Source organism: Tursiops truncatus, chromosome 1 (genome assembly GCF_011762595.2).
Source record: "Tursiops truncatus isolate mTurTru1 chromosome 1, mTurTru1.mat.Y, whole genome shotgun sequence".
Classification (NCBI taxonomy): domain Eukaryota; kingdom Metazoa; phylum Chordata; class Mammalia; order Artiodactyla; family Delphinidae; genus Tursiops; species Tursiops truncatus.
This window is the reverse complement of record NC_047034.1, coordinates 59,069,763-59,086,635: the sequence shown is the minus strand read 5'-3', so window position 1 is coordinate 59,086,635 and position 16,873 is coordinate 59,069,763. Positions and strand designations below refer to the sequence as shown.

The following is a 16,873-nucleotide window of genomic DNA, read 5'->3' as shown; positions in this document are numbered from 1 at the left end:
CTCAATTTTTTCACTTACAAAATGGGAATAAGATCCTTTTCCCAGGGTTGTGAAATTTTAATTTTTAGGATAATACAACTCAGAATGAATTAGCCCTGAGTTCTAGAAGCTTTGTTATAGATAAACTCCATGTTTAGAGATCTCTTACATACTTCTCAGTTTTCTAAATTTTTCCAAATAATTGCAGCTATCAGATATGTAAGTTATAGATAAATGAGGGGTTACTTTTAATTTTTTCCTTCAGTTATCAAATACTGATTTTTCCTGCTGTGTTCAAGTTACTGTACTAAAAATTCAGGGACAAACCTGAATTTGAATCCCTGTTCTGAGAGTCCTTGGGAGAGTTAGTTAATCCTAAAATTGAAATACTATTACTCAGATGGCAGTTGTGAGACCGGAGGAGATAGAGAATGTATATATATTATACATCAAGTGAGCATTTAACAAGTGTTAGTTCTTCTGTCATGCTCAGCTCTTTTTCCTTTTCTCTTAAGACTTGATCCCTCTTCTTCAAGTAGGCAGGGAGGAAACCTGTATTTTTTGAGACTGAAATATGGACCAGGCTTTGTACTAGGCACTTCAATTCTTTTAGTCCTTACATCAGCCTTGTGGGATAGATGATTATGTCCATTTTACAGATGAAGAAATAATAACTCAAGGAAATTAAAGAACTATCCCAAACTAAAACAATAAATGACTGAGCTGGGATTCCGATCAGATCTGTCTTGCTCGCAAATCTGTGCTCTTTCCACAGCTCCAGTATTCTTTTCAGTCTTCATGCAGCTACTTCAGGGGCCTCCTCTGTTTGTGGGCTGTTGACTCTGCCTCCTTACTCCCTTTTACCCTAGGAAATCTGCTTTTATTTAGACATACAAAGCTTGCTCACAAATTTTTAATAGTGTTTTGTTGCTTAAAATAAAAAACTTGGACTCCACTGCACTATATCATGACATCTCAAGGAACATATAACCTAGTAGAAATTATAGATTTATAAAAACACTCATAATAAAAGGTAGTACGTGATGAGTGTCAAGACTGAGGTGCAAATCAGGTTTTGTTGGGTGTTTATTGGGGACGTGTGGTGTGGGAACAGGTAGGAATGGTGAAGCTGTTGGAGATGGTGGCATTTGAGATTCATGCTAAAGGAAGGGTGAACTGGGAGGGAGTGGGCAGGAATAGAGAGCAAAGGTGAGAGAGCACATGCTAGGGGAAAAGGAGAGGCAGGCAGTGTAGCTGGAAATAATTATTCTTTTGCATACAAGATGGTGTCTTTTTAGATAGTGAAATAAAAACCCAGATTTTGGATCTATGATGCAGCATTAACATAAATGAAAATAGTTAATCTCAGTATAGCGGTGTTTTACTTTAAAAAAGTATGGTGTCTGCGATAGATAATAATTTGGGGGGGAATGCAAGTATATAAGGTGATTAAGATGTATCCACTGTTTCAATATGGGGAGTAATTACTGCATATCCTATTGTTCTTTTAGTGTGTGAAATTAACAACATTCCTGTTTTAGAGAAACAAGGAAAAGTACCAGGAGGTTACCTGAGGGGAAAGGATATAATATGCCTGATTTAAGCACATTAGTTGTTCTACCATATTTATGTACAGGAAAGATTACTTTATATATTTGCATTTTAAGCCCACTGGTGTATTTTTTCTCTTAGTGTTAAGGAGGGAAGTCATAATGCTCTGCGCATCATCCCCTTATGCTTCATTCCTTGTAAACTGTCAGCACTCGCAGTTTTAAATCTTGGAAATTGTGTTGAGGCCAAGGTTTTCAAACTCAGAATAGTAAATCAATCAATCAGTCTTTGTATGTAACAAATCTTGGCAACACCTACCTTTAATATTGTCCAGGATGTTATTATTTATAGTTCTATTTTGGGAAGGGAACTCAGTCACTCACTGGACTTCATTATTATAAAGAAAGGTCTTGTTTGAACAGGTGTTTATTAGTTGTCACAATTCTCTTGGCTTTCCTGGTGCAGTTTGGTTTCATGAATAAAGCTGCTTATTATAATAGACACATAGCTCATGAAGGGATCCATTTTTCTGGCTTTATCAGCTATCCCAAAAGATAGCCACATGAGTTTTCCCTTGTTTTGACAGCTAAATATTTTCTCTAAACAAAATAACATTCAAATATATAACGTAGAAGAGTTTCTCAGTCAAATTTAACATAGTGGGGTTTTTTTTCATTTTTGATGTAGGAAAAATTTCATTCAACGAGATTTTGGATTGTAAATTGAATTATTCTTCTAAAAAAATTACATTAATATTCCTAGTTAGAGTATACCTAAATTAGTAAGTGCACCAGTTTTTGCTGTTTTTCCACCAGAAACTAATTTAATATTTTAACTCTTTTTTTTTAGAACTTTTGTTTTCCATTTTTATCTAGTCTGTTGACAACACGTTTTAAAACAGTTCTGTTTTCCTATTAACCTGGCAAGCACTTTGAATTATTTCAGTGGTAGAATGGATTTGCCAACCATACTATCCTGAACACTTGTGAATGAGTTTCATATGTTGTCTAAAGTAGAACAGAGCTGGCGGCTAGCCCATTGGAAAACTGAACCTATGACCTTTGCTTCTTTAAGTTCTCTATGATCATCAGCTGAGTAGTAAGCCACAAAAGTTGGCTAAATCAATCTCATTGGCATATTTGGGAATATTACTTTTGATTGAGCTGTGCAAGGTGATGAGTATACAAATTCTTAGGAAAAAATAGAATTATTGGGTAGGAGCATGTAAAATAGCTGGTGTGACTAATAATGAAATACATTATTTAACATTTCTTAATGCATTTATATTGTGCTCCACTTAACCTGTGTTTTTCATTTTGGAAACAAATGCAGCAACAACAAGAATAACGGCTAAAATGTGTGTTCATTTAAGCTACCTTGGTCTGGTACCTTGTGATACTGCTATTCAGTTAAGAACTTTTAAAAAATATTAAATATGGAAGCTAATACTTAGCTTTGGTGTATCCATTCACTAGACTGTTTTATGTTACTTTTGTTTCTTTAACAATTTGTTTCAGGTGGAGTTTATCCAGAAATTTTCCCCAAAAGAAGCAGAAAATCTGCTTCTGTGGCAATATATTTCCTTTCAGGCATTACCTGCTGAGCTTAGGAAACAAACTGCACTTGAGGTCAGCAGATCAGGCACTGCACAGTGCAGGAAGTGGCTAAGCAGCAGTCGAACGTTGGGAGAACTTGAGTCTCTGGTAAGATAATTTTGATGGCCTTGATTCATTCAGTAGCTGTTTATTAAGCTCGGTTACTGGGGATGTACTGTTAAAAAGACAGACAGTTTGTGCCCTCAGGTTAGAATCTAGCAAGAGGTTCAGATTTCTACATTGTACCAGTCTTTGAGAAACTACTATTATCTTGATTGATGTAAATGTTAGCGGGGGAGAGTGTCTGTAGCTCAAGACACATTGGAACAACATGAAACACATTATGAAATACTTTATTTGTAGTATTTTTGCTGACATTATCTCTGGATTAGGCAGACATGATTCTTCTACTTGATGTACAACCCTCATTTTATGCAACCTCTTCAGAGCTTTTATGTACCCTTCTATTTAGAATGCTCCCTCTTAAAATAATGGAATAAAAAAGAAATTCATCTGTAAGTAAAGAAAAATACAATTTAAAAAACTGAATATAGTACATGTAGTTAAGTGTTTATTTGCTAATTCTTTGATTCATTCATTCATATTTTGAATGCTCATATGTGTCAAGCTCTGTTTTAGGCATTGGAAATATATCAGGGAACAAAACAAACAAAAATTCCTGCTCTCACGGACTTACATTCTAGCTTAGCTGTGGACAGAGAAGTAATAAATATATATATTCATAATATATATTATATATCAGTTTGTGATGAGAAGAATCAAGCAAGGATGAAGACAGGGCATTCAAGGGGATGAGGACCTATTTGCAGTTTTAAATTATGCGTTCAGGGTTTTCTCAGGACTTATATTTCTATAATGAGTGTAAATGTTCTGATACTCTGTTACATAATGGCACTTGACCATAATCATCAAGATAATTTAAAACATTTACATACATTGAAAGGGAATATAAATTTTTATGTGCCTTTATTTTGGGAAAAGTATTAATTACCTAGTTAGGAGTAGGTGAACTTGTTCAGATGTTGCAGTTATTGTGCACAGATTTCTATAGTAAAGACAAAACGTCTTTTGTATTAGATAAAATAAAAGCACCTATTTTCTAAAATTCAGCAGACTTTTGCTCTATGACCAAAACTTTAGTTCAGCAGGTCACTTAACATGCTTATTTGTAAAAGGAAATAAGTAAATCATAAATTAAAAGCTGTATGGTAATTACATAAAATTAAGTGTGGTTGTTGACGTATAATGGATGAAAGGCAAGGTTACTGATTGTTACCACGCCCAAACCAACCCCATTCCTGGCCAGTCAGAGAGAGATGTGATATATAGATAAGAGCGAATCCAGGGAAAATTGTCTTTAGTTTCAAATTCTAGATAGTGTACTTAGGTACTATATTTGTTTATTGAATGCAGTGTTGCTGAAAAATTTTAAAGTTTATAAAACAGCAGCAACAATAATCTGGTAACTTTAAAAGACTGCTAAGTATATAATGTAAAAATATAAAATTTTTAGTTGATGAAGATTATAAATTAGCTTGACCGTACTGGCCATTTGTATCAAACCTATTTATTAAAATATGATGGTGTTTACATTTTGTTAAATTTTCAACCTAAAAGGAAAAGAAGTTTCTTTATTTAGAAAAATGAAGCAAATGTTTCTGTGTATAAGGAAAATTAGTTTTAGCAAAATATACATGTATTAAAGAAATCGCTGAAGAGATGGTTTTGGGTCTTAGAAATATAACTCTACATGGGTTTTTATGAAGAGTTGTAAGTAACTGAAAACCTCCAGGTAATTGGGTTCCAGCTTCTTTAGACTGGTATCTAAACTCAGGTCCTTTCCCTGTCTCTCCCCTTTAGAACACAGTGCTCTCTGCTTTGCTTGCTGTATGTAATTCTGCTAGTGAAGCTCTGGATATGGGACAGCAAACTGCAGTTAAGGAAGTTGGGAGTCAGCTTTGGGCTCTTTTAAACATTAAACTGGTAAGGAAAGCAACTAATCATTTCCCTGAAAAACAAATAAAATATTGAAAAAAGAATAATACTGAAATTTCCCTGTAGAGTAAAATGTATGTAATTTATTTATTTATTTTGCGGTGCACAGGCCTCTCACTGTTGTGGCCTCTCCCATTGCAGAGCACAGGCTCCGGACGTGCAGGCTCAGCGGCCATGACTCACGGGCCCATGTGGGATCCTCCTGTACCGGGGCACGAACCCGTGTCCCCTGCATCGGTTGGCGGACTCCCAACCACTGCACCACCAGGGAAGCCCTGTATGTAATTTCTTTAGGTTCTTCGTAGAACTTGTGATTAGAACTTAAAATACCTACTGGTACTCTTTCAGCCAGTTGTATTTAAGAGTGTGATAGGGCTTTCCTGGTGGCGCAGGGGTTGAGAGTCCGCCTGCCGATGCAGGGGACATGGGTTCGTGCCCCGATCCGGGAAGATCCCACATGCCGCGAAGCGCCTGGGCCCGTGAGCCATGGCCGCTGAGCCTGCGCGTCCGGAGCCTGTGCTCCGCAACGGGAGAGGCCACGAAAGTGAGAGGCCCGCGCACCGCGATGAGGAGTGGCCCCCGCTTGCCGCAACTGGAGAAAAAGCCCTCGCACAGAAACGAAGACCCAACACAGACAAAAATAAATAATTTTTTTTTTAAAAAAAAGGAAAAAGTATGATAGAATTATATTAGTAAAACTAGAACCTACTGAAGTGAAAGTGATGTTCTAGCTAACTATTTTCAAGACCAGTTTGATCCTATTTTTTAAAAAAATCTCTTCTATTGTTTTCTTCTGTCTTTGGTTGGTATAGCTTCTTTGTTATTCCAGGGTCTTTTTATAAAATCTTTTGGGCAGTGGAGAGTGGTGTGGCTTAAACGTGGAAGGGGCAAGTAAATGCATGTGGCTAATTGGTATTACTCTTTTCCAGAAAAGCCAGAAAGCCAAGTGATGATCAGGCTAGAATTAGAATGATGTGTGTTCCACAGATCATTGTAGTTTAGAAATCATATTTAGTTAAATATCTAAATATGACATTTAAGTTGAAATAAATGTGTGACGTCTGGTTGTCCCGGTCATTGGAAGCTGAAGGCAACATTCACACTTGGGAAATAATAGAAATGGTTTTGCAGATGATGTTTTATCATTAAAGTTTATGTCTAAGGTCAGATTTCACTACTGCAGCATTTTGACTTCAATGAGTACTTTCCTCTGATCCTTAAAAATCATTCAATAAATATTCACTGAGGACCTCTCTTGGTGATATAGCTTACAATATCATGATAGAAACAATTATGGAGAGGAGAAATGGAATTCTAAGGAGACTAAGGAATAAGCAAGCTTTTTCAGTGACAGATAAAAGTAATTAGATCCCCATCTGAGTTAAATCTTGGTTTGAAACATGGCTCTGCTTTTTCCTAGCTCTGTGATCTAGAGCAAATTATTTAACCCTTCTGCCCCTTTTTCTTATTAAAGTGATAATACCTATCTCACAGTTATAAGGAATAAGTGAGGTAATAAAGTGCTTAGCATATATAATAAATGCAAATGTTGCTATTCTCATGTAATTGAAAATTTTCACCAAAATTATTTTGTGCTGCTTATTTAAGGTAACAGGTCAACCTTATGTTCAACAGACACTCTGCCTTTTACTTCCACTGCTGGGATTTTTCATTCAAACTCTAGATCCTCAGCTGATAAGTCAGGTAAGAATAGTGAGCAAGTTATCTGTTCTTCTCTTATCTCCTTGATGCTGAGTAGTCAGACCTTTTTCATTGTTGCTGCTAACTGCTCAGGAAAAATCCCTGAGGTTAGGAGTCATAGTTTACGTGTGAACCCTGCATTCATAGCATTTTCAAAGGCATGCCAGCAGCTGTGGGAGTGTGGAATATAACCACCATGGACTTAAGGATAATCCTCATTGTTTCTTTGAAGAAATAAAATGACTAAGGAGGAGCACTACTGAATTTTCTCTCTGGCCCCCAGCTTGCGTGGCAGAACAGGGGTCACTGGGGGATCCGTGTGGTGTTGCCTCAGGTATGCCTCGCTTTTGGAGGTTCTAAGCAATGGAGAGAGGGAAAAACGGAGAAGGCCTTCATCTTACCTGAAGTGATTTGAGGCTTTGGAATGAGTCCATACTAGACAGACTTGATCCCCAAATTCAGGAGTGGCTTAAGCTTACAGTCACTTAAGAAACAAAAACTGTCCCGAGGTAAAGCTAAGCTTTCCTATTCAGGAGGAGGACAGAAGAAGTAATACCCTGTCACAGCATATTGCAGAGTGAGACTAGCAACACTTCGTTTTTAGTAACTCTGGTTTCTGGTTGTGCACATGAAGAACTTAGCATTAACAAATATTTACTAATTAGGTATATTTTAAATTACCATTATGTGTAATTACAGAGAATGAGAATATAATAAAATAATTGACTCAAATTATGTTGATTCTGAAGATTCTAGTTGTTTTTGAAAAATTAAATAGTGATCATTTTAATGTAAATAATTTTGCCTATCTTCAAAAACTCCAAATAACATTTTAAAATTTCAGCATAATTTTTCATTTAGATATTGCCTCCTTTATAGACTAGCTCAGTGCTCCTTTAAACCAAGGGTTGGCAAACTATGGCCTCCTGGCTAGATTCTGCCCTCCTGTTTTCAGCACAAGTGCTAAGGATGATTTTTACATTTTTAAAGGTTAAAAAAAATGAGTGTGTGTGTATGTGTATGTATATATATGTAACAGGGAACACGTTGCCTGCAAAGCCTAAAATATTTACCATCTGGCCCTTTACAGAAAGTTGGCCAACCCATGTTTTAAATAATGAACTTCTCTCTCTAGAATTTAAAATACAAAATAATTTTGAAGATTTAAAAGAAGAGCACTGGTATATCATTTTTCAGAAACACATGGATTTTTCATTTTTTTTTACAGTGGTTGGTAGGACTGATGTTGTAATGATTGACTCAGTCATTTTGTTTTATTAAAATTCCACCTGTGAAGTGTAGGCTTTGTGGAATGTTCGACTGTCCTGGGTTTGGTTTTGTTTCCCCTCCTACATACCCATCAAAATCTTAGTCATGTCTCTACAAAGCATTTGTTTTCATTTATAACTGTTCTTTGGTCTTTGTGCCCTTAGGTAATAACTTTGCAGACCTCACTACTCAAATCAGAGCCTCCTGACCATGTTCGTTTGGCAGTTCTTGATTTTCTGTCTTCCCTGGGAAAACTTTTTATACCTCAAGCCATCCAGGTAATAATACTCTCTTAATTCTTTTGTTCCCATGTTAACAAAATCTCTAAGAATTACTGATGGATTTTCAGGCTTTAATTTCTGAAATTCTGTGGATTGTTGACAAAGAAAATTGGGGGAAAAATATATTTTGTGAAGAGAGGGTAACTGTCAAAATAGAACTCATTTTATTTACTTTTAGAAAAATATATGTTGACATACAAGTAATTTATAGGGTTGGCTATGGTGTGAGATTTATTCTAGTCGGGCTCTAGCACACAAAGTTCCTGAGGAAGGAAAACATATTTATGTCTTCTAGAGAGTGGTGTATAATGAGGAAATGGGGTGATTTATAAAAGTTATTCTCTTGGTTTTATATCCATGAAAGGCAGCCTGTTTGTTTAAGACGATATTTTTGAAAATGTTGCAAAGTATATATAGAGTTGACAAATGGATATTTATTTATAAAACTGTAAAGGCCTGGCAATACACTTCTACTGAACTTTAAGACATGCTTCACAGCAAAAGGAGGTCTTCCTCCTAAATTGAGTTTTTTCTTCCTTATTACTGTCTGTGGTCAAAACAACAATTCTAGACAGTTGACCTTTTTTTCCCACCTCCACGGGAGATATTACACTATAAAGAGTTCAGTGATGAGAACTTTTTACGTTAACTTGAGCAAAAACATGATGGACGGACATTATCTCAGTACGTGTTGATTAAAACCTTTGAAACCAAAAATTGAACTGGTTAGTTTCTAAAGGGCTCTCTTGTTCACAGGTAAACAATACCATACCGTTTGTTTTCATCACGTAAGGTGTCTCATGAGATAAGTGTGTACTCGCCAGCTTCTTTTCAACTCTCTGGACAAAAGTATTCAAAGATACTTGGATTTGAGCTATCTTCTTTTTAGCATAAAACGAATGTATTCTAAAATGCTGCTTCATTAGTGCATAACTACTGACTCTAATGGGCCCAGAACCTATGGAACAAATGTTTTATTAGCAGACATTACCTTACATATTCCCAGGAGTGAAATTAAGGTGTGAAGAAATTTTGGGGATTCATCAGCATATGAGAGGCATTTGAAGCCACATGATGAAATTGATTCATTTATTCATTCAAGAAAAAACTTGAGTTCTTGCTATGTGTCAGGCACTATTTTAATCACTGGGGGTTCAGTAATGAATGAAACTAATAAATACTGACTCTCAACTGTTGTGAGGCAACAGACTAATAAAGTGGGGATATATGTAGTGTACTAAATGGTGGTGAATGCTACGGAGAGAAATAAAGCAGGGAAGGGGAAGAAAGAATGTGTATGTTACGGGGGCAGAGTCTTAAATCGAACTTTGTCACTGGAGTCCTCACCACGGTGACATGTGGGTAAAACCTGAAGCTGAGAGAGCAAGCCAAGCAGGTATCTGGGGAAAGCATTTCCAGAGCAGGGGAAATAGTAAATGGAAGTCCCTGAGATGGGACCACGCCTGATAGGAGAGCTAACGCAGAGGCAGTGGGGCTTTGCAGGCTGTGGTGAGGACTTTGGTTTTTACTCTGAGGGAAACGGGAAGCTACTGGAAGGATTTGAGCGAAAGAGTGACATGATTTAACATGTTTTAACACGTGTTCACCGGGACAGAATTACGGAAATTTGACAACGTTAGAATAATCAGTGTACTCTGCTGAGGTTTTCCTCTATTTAATAAGGTTCGGTTTTCTTTTTAGGACAAAATTCTGCCCCACCTATCTTCTGTTTTTGCCTTACTGCTAGCTGACAGGAATTGGCTACTAGAACAACATTCCTTGGAGGCGTTTACTCAGTTTGCTGAGGTAATTAGAAGGCCAGTCTATCACAGTGACCTCTAAAATAATTTAGTATCTCAGATATTCCAAAACATTCCAAAAACATTTATTGAGCTGCTTTTGTATCTCAGTCATAGTATTTTCTGCTGGAGGATATATTACTAGTCATCTATTTTACAGGACCTAAAAATGAGACCCAGAGAAGTGAGGTGACTTTCCTAAGGTCCTATGAGTAGTAACAATCAGAACAGGCATTCAGACCAGGTGTACTAACTCAGACACTATTTTGGGGTCGATTGAGAGTACATTTCATCTCCACCTATCACAGGGGCTAGAGTTTGATGAACACAGACCTGTTAGCTTGGTTCTGTAGAGAAGGCGACCCTGCCGTTGGTTTACTTTTACCCACTGTAGTGCAGCGTGCCTGTGGTCATAAGGGGGCCCAGAGATGTTGGGATGACTGGGCAGAAGTCCTTACAGCTTACAGCTCCACACTTGTGCAGAATATTGTATTAATTATCCTAAGGCATCCTGAAATAACTATGAGCTTATTATCTTTTGAGTATCCTCTGGCACTGAGTATTTTCTTTTAAAATGCATTTTTAATTAAGGTAGCTCTTAAAACTCATGTACTTGTCTTTGCAAGCTGTTGAAATATATTGAAATTAGTTTTGTCAAATCTTTTAATAGGGAACAAATCATGAAGAGATAGTTCCACAGTGTCTCAGTTCTGAAGAAACAAAGAAGAAAGTTGTATCTTTTCTGGAGAAGGTATTTTATTTATATAGAATCAAAATAGTAGTGGCACATATTTTGTTCTTTATCATGTTACTTTTTTTTTCAAATTATAACCAAGTTGAATATCTTTGTTAGCTCCAATTTTTCACAGTGCTTATTAACACAGTGGTGACCCACATTATTATTAAGCAGTTGGGACCTCATTACAAGTCAGAAGTAAAACACTTTGGAGTTGCTCTGCCTGTAGTTTGGGATACTATTGCATTGATCATTCAGGCAGTGAGATGAAGAATGAGGATCCCTCACCTGTTACTCATCGTAATTAGATTCACATGTAGAATCGTAGGCCTGTGAGGATCATGTTCACCCCTGTAATTCAGTCATGGCTTTTCCAAATAGTGACTTTCCAAACTGTTGAATCGTATGGCTCCCATATTTGTGCATGCTTTGAAACTTATATGGAGATAGTGGTAGGATGTAAGTTAAAGGTTAATTGAAGCACTCATAGAACAGTTACACCACAAATTTAGAATGCTAGGAGAAAGTGAATTATGCTTAAGTACTTAATTTTTTAATATAATCTCATTATTGAACTGGACTGTGTCTCTTATTATTTTTATATATGCATATATTACATATCAGCTGGATGATAAGTAAGTGTGTGCACATGTTGCTTTTAACAATTTCTCACCCTATTCAGTAAAGGCTATCAGACTATCATTTTTCTGTAGGGAAGGAGAACACTGTGGAATAATTTTACCCCAATTACACTGAGGATACATTTACAGATGACTGCAACTTACTTCCAAAATTTGCTTAGTTCACAGGCTAAACCAGAGCAGTTTAACATCCGGCACTTAAACACGCAGGCCTTTTCACCTTCTGAATATCACACCATTTTAATATTGAGTAGAGAATGCTAATGTTGATGTTTGCTTGGTTTTTCATGGTCTCTGGCAGACGGGGTTTGTAGAGGAAACTGCAGCTGCCAGAGTGGAACGTGTCAAACAGGAAAAAGGTACCTTCTGGGAGCCCTTTGCTAAAGTTACTGTAGAAGAAGCAAAGAAGTCAGCTTTACAGGTATGGACTGCTTTTCAGTGTGGATCAAGCTTTAATAAGAAATTCTGCCTTATTACTTACTGATAAAACAGAAACTAGCATGGTTCTTGGCCTCATACTGAATATCAAAATAAATAGATCTAGACATGTAAAATTGTTTTATGGTAGCTACTCTTAAAAATCACATTTCTTCTTCTGAAAGGTTATCAACACATAGAACAGAGGAGGGACTACAAAAAAAGTTTTAAAAATCATACAAAATATACTCTTAACATAACTGTCAATTATTTGTAGTAACCTTTGGGAAAGTTATGTCTTTATACCAGTGATGCTACAAATGCAGTAGTTTCTGAACCACAGAAGAAAACCAATTAACTTACCTTCCAAAATGTTTACTTTGATCCTTTGCCTCATTCATCAAATCAGCCTAAGAGTTTTTGGCACTGTCTAGAAATCACATCTACCTATTAAAAGGCAGAAATCTGATACCTCTAAGGATATTAAACTTGTTTTGAGCAGTAATAGTATATTTGGAACGGTAATCCATAATGGTAAATTTAAGTTACAGTTCTCATTAAAAAAAAAAAAAATTGTTTTTAAGACATGTTAACTTTTATGCCTTACATCTGTAAAGTTAAATATATCAGTAGTATAAATAAGCCCTCAAGAATTTATATGTTATGAGCTTCCTTAGGAAGACAGGGATTATAAAAACTGTCTTGGCCCCAATCCTTCTTCCCCTTCCTGGTGTGGTGATGTTAGAAACCCTGGCAATTTACTGAACTGGCTCCGAAAGCATCATTATGAACTCAGCATTAAAAAGAAAAACAGCAGGCATTTAGAAAATTCATATCTGGAGCTTTTTTGTAAGGACAGATTATATGGCTAAAGAATACTCACTGGAAGTTACTGGACAAGGCAGCACTTCTTAGTTTCCTTCAACCTTGAGCATTAATGGTAGTAGCAGCCTGAATCCCTGTGACAAACCAAAAATGCCTTCACATCTCTCTCCAGACGCTTGCAGGGGGCGGGTGCCCTCCTGCGCTTGTGAACCAATAACCGGAATAAAATTTTCATATAAAACTTTACAGCTTTAGAATTTGTCCTTATAAGCTTTACTCTAGTCCAAAGGAAAGTTCTTTATTTTTACAATTTTGGAATGGGTATCATGGCACTACTTGTTTTTCTCATTTGCCAGCCTTCTGCGAAAAGAGCCCGTCACGAGCTCCCCTTGGAAGAAGAGTACAGGTCAGCACTGCAAGCAGCAACAGCGGCCTTGGAGGCAATCGAGTTATTACTCCAAAAGTCTCCTCCTCCAGACTGGCTTCTGACAAAAATGGAGACACTCCAAGAAAGGATTGATAAGCTAAAACATCATGTATTCTAGGGTGAAAACTGAATGGACTGGACCACATTAATTATCGCTAGGTAAGAGTTGGATGATTTTTTCTGTCATCCTACAGTGCATTTCACCTATAGATGAAAATATTGATGTAATTATATGTCTGTACATTTTCTAACACATAAAACTTTTCTAAAGTTGATTCTAGTTAAAATAGTCTTTATTGGACATTTAGAGAACAGGATGGTGGGGATATATCTCATGAAGAGCTTTGGTACAAGGTAATAATACAGGAACAGTCGGTAACTCACTCAGATAGTACATCTGTAAACAAATAAACTGCCTAAGGAAACCTTAGCAATTTAAAATCATTTATATACTTTATAGCTAAAATTTTTTCAATAAGTTGATTTCATAATAGAGCTTACTCTTCTGACAAAGAAATAGCACAAAATTAAGCTAATCAGCTTGAGTTTTTGTATTTATTTTCTTTACTTCCAGAATTGTTCTGGAAAAAAGCAGTAAGGTCAACCTTTCCACAGCCACTTGCTCTTCACAGAAACTGGCCTCAGTCAGACACACAGCCTCTTCTTCTGAGAAGGGCTGTGAACCTCTGCACCGCCCAGGGCTCCCCGCCAGCACGCCAGGTCTCACACTTCTGTTGGCACTGACTGGAAAAAGAGCTCCTGGTATGAGAAAAACAGGATGCTTTTGGGTTTTCTTGTCTGCAGAGCCTGCTTTTGAGGTATTTGATTTTTTAAAAAAGGAATCCATTTTCCTAAAGATTAACTCACACCCGTTGTCACCAGGTATTGTCTTCCCAGTTCAGGTCGCCATCTTCTCCCCAGCCTGCAGCCTCTCCCTGCAACAAAAGAAAGCAAGCCAAGGGCAACCTGCTGAAACAAATCATGTTCAGATTTGAAAGATCAGGAATTTAAAAGGGGCGCAACGCATGTCTTTTGATGCCAGAATACATTTCCTTGTACTAAGAAGTAAAATAATTTACTGGACTAGGAAGCTGAAAAGTAGAATTACTTTGGTTCCAGAATTACAAAACCACAGTATTGGGAAATAACGTTCCAAGGACCATATAAGCCAGTAAAATCAGCTTAATGACACCACATTCTTGGTTTAATCCCTTTTCCAGACAAAAAAGATTATTATTGTAAAAAGTGGCCCATTTATTAGCCCAAGCACTGCTACATTTTTCTAGGGAACGAAAGATGCCATTTATAGGAACTGATCTTATTCATTTTATGCTTGATCATGTTACCCAATTGTGGACATCAGTCTTTTCTCTCACTGGGAAAACAGCATGTTTGTTATCAATGGGACAGTGCAGCTGCTACCTGTGAGGGAAGCATAAACTATTATGCACAATTTAATAATCCTCACCTCAGTAATTTCTGCTGCAGCAAATTTTGAGGAAAAGTGCATCACTGATGAGACGTTATCCTTGTTGGGAGCTACTGTTTCTGTCCTCAGTTCAGGTAAAATAAGAATAGCAGCTGAAGGCTTAATTTCTGGGATCATATCAGCAAACCAATCCAACTCTGGGTCTTTTACTGGCTTCTTTTTCACCTGTATGGTAAACTCCTCTCCTAAACCAAGTTCTGATGGAGCTTTAAGGCGCCTTTCTTGTGACGACACTTTTGGTGGCTTGGTTTGGTCTGGGTCATCCCTGCTTCGTGCAAGACTGGTCTTTTGGGGTAGGCTTGATTTCAAAGGCTTGGCCTCTTCAGTGAGTGGACGCAAAGTAGGAGTGGCCTTTTGCTCCCCTGAGGTGACAGGTCTTGCAGCCGTGATTCCACCTCCTGGGTTTATTTCAGTATCTACACCGCTGGGCTCAAAGTCATCCCAAGCCGCCGCCTCTGCATTCAAGTCGGTGAATGGCGACCTGGCAGCAGCATGGGGGTCTGCAGGGCAAATCTCTGTGTCGACAGGTTTGTCCTCAGGCTCCTCAGGCTCGCTCCAGTCAGGCCACTCCTCAGACTTTTTAGAACTCGATGGGAACTTTTCACTGTCTCCTGAGGTGATTTTCACATCTGAGATTCCGTTGATGGGAAATTTAATAGGCTGAGAAAACTGATCGCCTGTGGGAGATAAGTACAAGAATTATTCTCATAAAACGTTGGTTTTAAGAACAAGCAATATATTTAGGAGAAAGTTAACAGATCTATACAGAAACGTATAGATCCAATTCCTTGGAAATATCCATGTACACTGAAGTATGAGATATCCCAGCAGAACATAAATCAACAAAGATGTGATGTAAGTTAAACAAATACTTAAATCGTAATTTGATGGAAGCATCGCAAGCAACAACTAACTGGAGCATCTAATCCTTTACTAAATATTCAGACATACTGTTTTTTGGCATAACTGTCTACAAACAAAGATTAAAATGTTCTAAGCCAGGCGATGTTACCCTTGAGATATTAATTACGTACACCCTGAAAAAGTGTTGTGTGCTCAAATAAGTTTGCCTCGCCCAACATATCCTCATTTTAAACAGATTTCTTAAGTGCAGTCAAGTCACTGAAGTCTTGTGCAGTGTGGTCTGATTCTGTGCTCAATTCCCCAAACTTATTTAACCACAGAACTCCTCTTTCACAGCACGCCTATTAACATCTTCCAGAACTATCATTCTTTGATGATACAATTTGGAAGAAGTCCCAAAGTAAAGTATCTGGTGCAAAAAAGAATTCAAGCAACGTCTTCACCAGTTATGAAGAAAAGACAGGTATATACCCTATAGTCCAGGGAAAAAAGACAGACCCAAGCTGACTACATAATTACAAATAATAAGAAAAATCAGTCTCAATATTCCCAAAGTGCCCTTAAGGTTCAGAATTTAAACTTATTACTCAGGAAAACATTCACCCAAGCAGTGGAACAGCTATATAAGTTTAATGAATCTACCTGTCTGTAAAAGAGTACTGTAGTAATCTCGCTGTATGTGCTTCTTGCTGGTGATGGGCACGTTGCCAGAAAAACATTTAGGGAATATGCTAGAGGAGGGGTTCTTCAAGACAGGTGAGATCTGACTGCGCTGGCTGCAGACGACGTGCGTGGGAGAATCTGAAGATAAATAAAAAAACCCCAAAAATGAAAGGGGTAGTAAATTGCTTCTTTTCCTATCACATGTTAGGTGAGCAATGGTTAAGGGAAAAGGGTATATTTAACACAGATAAAGGTAAGTTGCAGAAAGAGGGCACCTCCAAATGTTTGTTTGAAGAAACATAGTTACTAAGGAAGGGACTGCCTGTCCTAGAGGCATTTAAGAACAGGCTGTGTCCACATGGTGGTAATGGCACAGTAAGGTTTCAAGCATAGGTGAGCAGTTGAAGTAGACAGAAAACAAAACCTTTAGGATACCTAGTTATAAAAGTTAACAGCCTTTAAAAACATCTTAGTGGTTATTTAAAATCATACTTGATCCTACTTACTTTCCTTTTAAGAAAAAAGAGTACAAACACATCAATGTGAATGTACTTAATGCCCGAAGACTGTACACTTAAAATGTTTGAAATGGTAAACTTTGTTACAGACATTTAATGCCC

General features: G+C 37.3%; 2 protein-coding genes across 14 annotated transcripts in view; one reads left to right on the top strand and one right to left on the bottom strand.

Annotated features, from left to right (window-relative positions):
* Positions 1–13,510, top strand: part of FIRRM (FIGNL1 interacting regulator of recombination and mitosis) — a 44,622-nt gene extending 31,112 nt beyond the window's left edge. For 3 of the 6 annotated variants that reach the window (XM_019952612.3, XM_033855276.1, XM_073804597.1), the window contains 8 exons: positions 3,048–3,233; positions 5,007–5,129; positions 6,750–6,845; positions 8,276–8,389; positions 10,094–10,198; positions 10,862–10,942; positions 11,870–11,989; positions 13,167–13,510. In XM_019952612.3, coding sequence (XP_019808171.1) covers positions 3,048–3,233; positions 5,007–5,129; positions 6,750–6,845; positions 8,276–8,389; positions 10,094–10,198; positions 10,862–10,942; positions 11,870–11,989; positions 13,167–13,355 — 1,014 coding nt within the window. In that variant the 3' untranslated portion in view covers positions 13,356–13,510. The remainder of the gene's footprint in view (positions 1–3,047; positions 3,234–5,006; positions 5,130–6,749; positions 6,846–8,275; positions 8,390–10,093; positions 10,199–10,861; positions 10,943–11,869; positions 11,990–13,166) is intronic. The other 3 variants (XM_033855263.2, XM_033855272.2, XM_033855267.2) reach the window with 3 other exon arrangements.
* Positions 13,511–13,512: 2 nt separating this feature from the next.
* SCYL3 (SCY1 like pseudokinase 3) overlaps positions 13,513–16,873 on the bottom strand; it is a 39,532-nt gene continuing 36,171 nt past the window's right edge. For 5 of the 8 annotated variants that reach the window (XM_073804628.1, XM_073804617.1, XM_019952621.3 and 2 more), the window contains 3 exons: positions 16,233–16,391; positions 14,706–15,403; positions 13,513–14,203 (listed from right to left, as the gene is read on the bottom strand). In XM_073804628.1, the coding sequence (XP_073660729.1) occupies positions 14,096–14,203; positions 14,706–15,403; positions 16,233–16,391 (965 nt within the window). In that variant the 3' untranslated portion in view covers positions 13,513–14,095. The remainder of the gene's footprint in view (positions 14,204–14,705; positions 15,404–16,232; positions 16,392–16,873) is intronic. The other 3 variants (XM_004316191.4, XM_019952624.3, XM_004316192.4) reach the window with 3 other exon arrangements.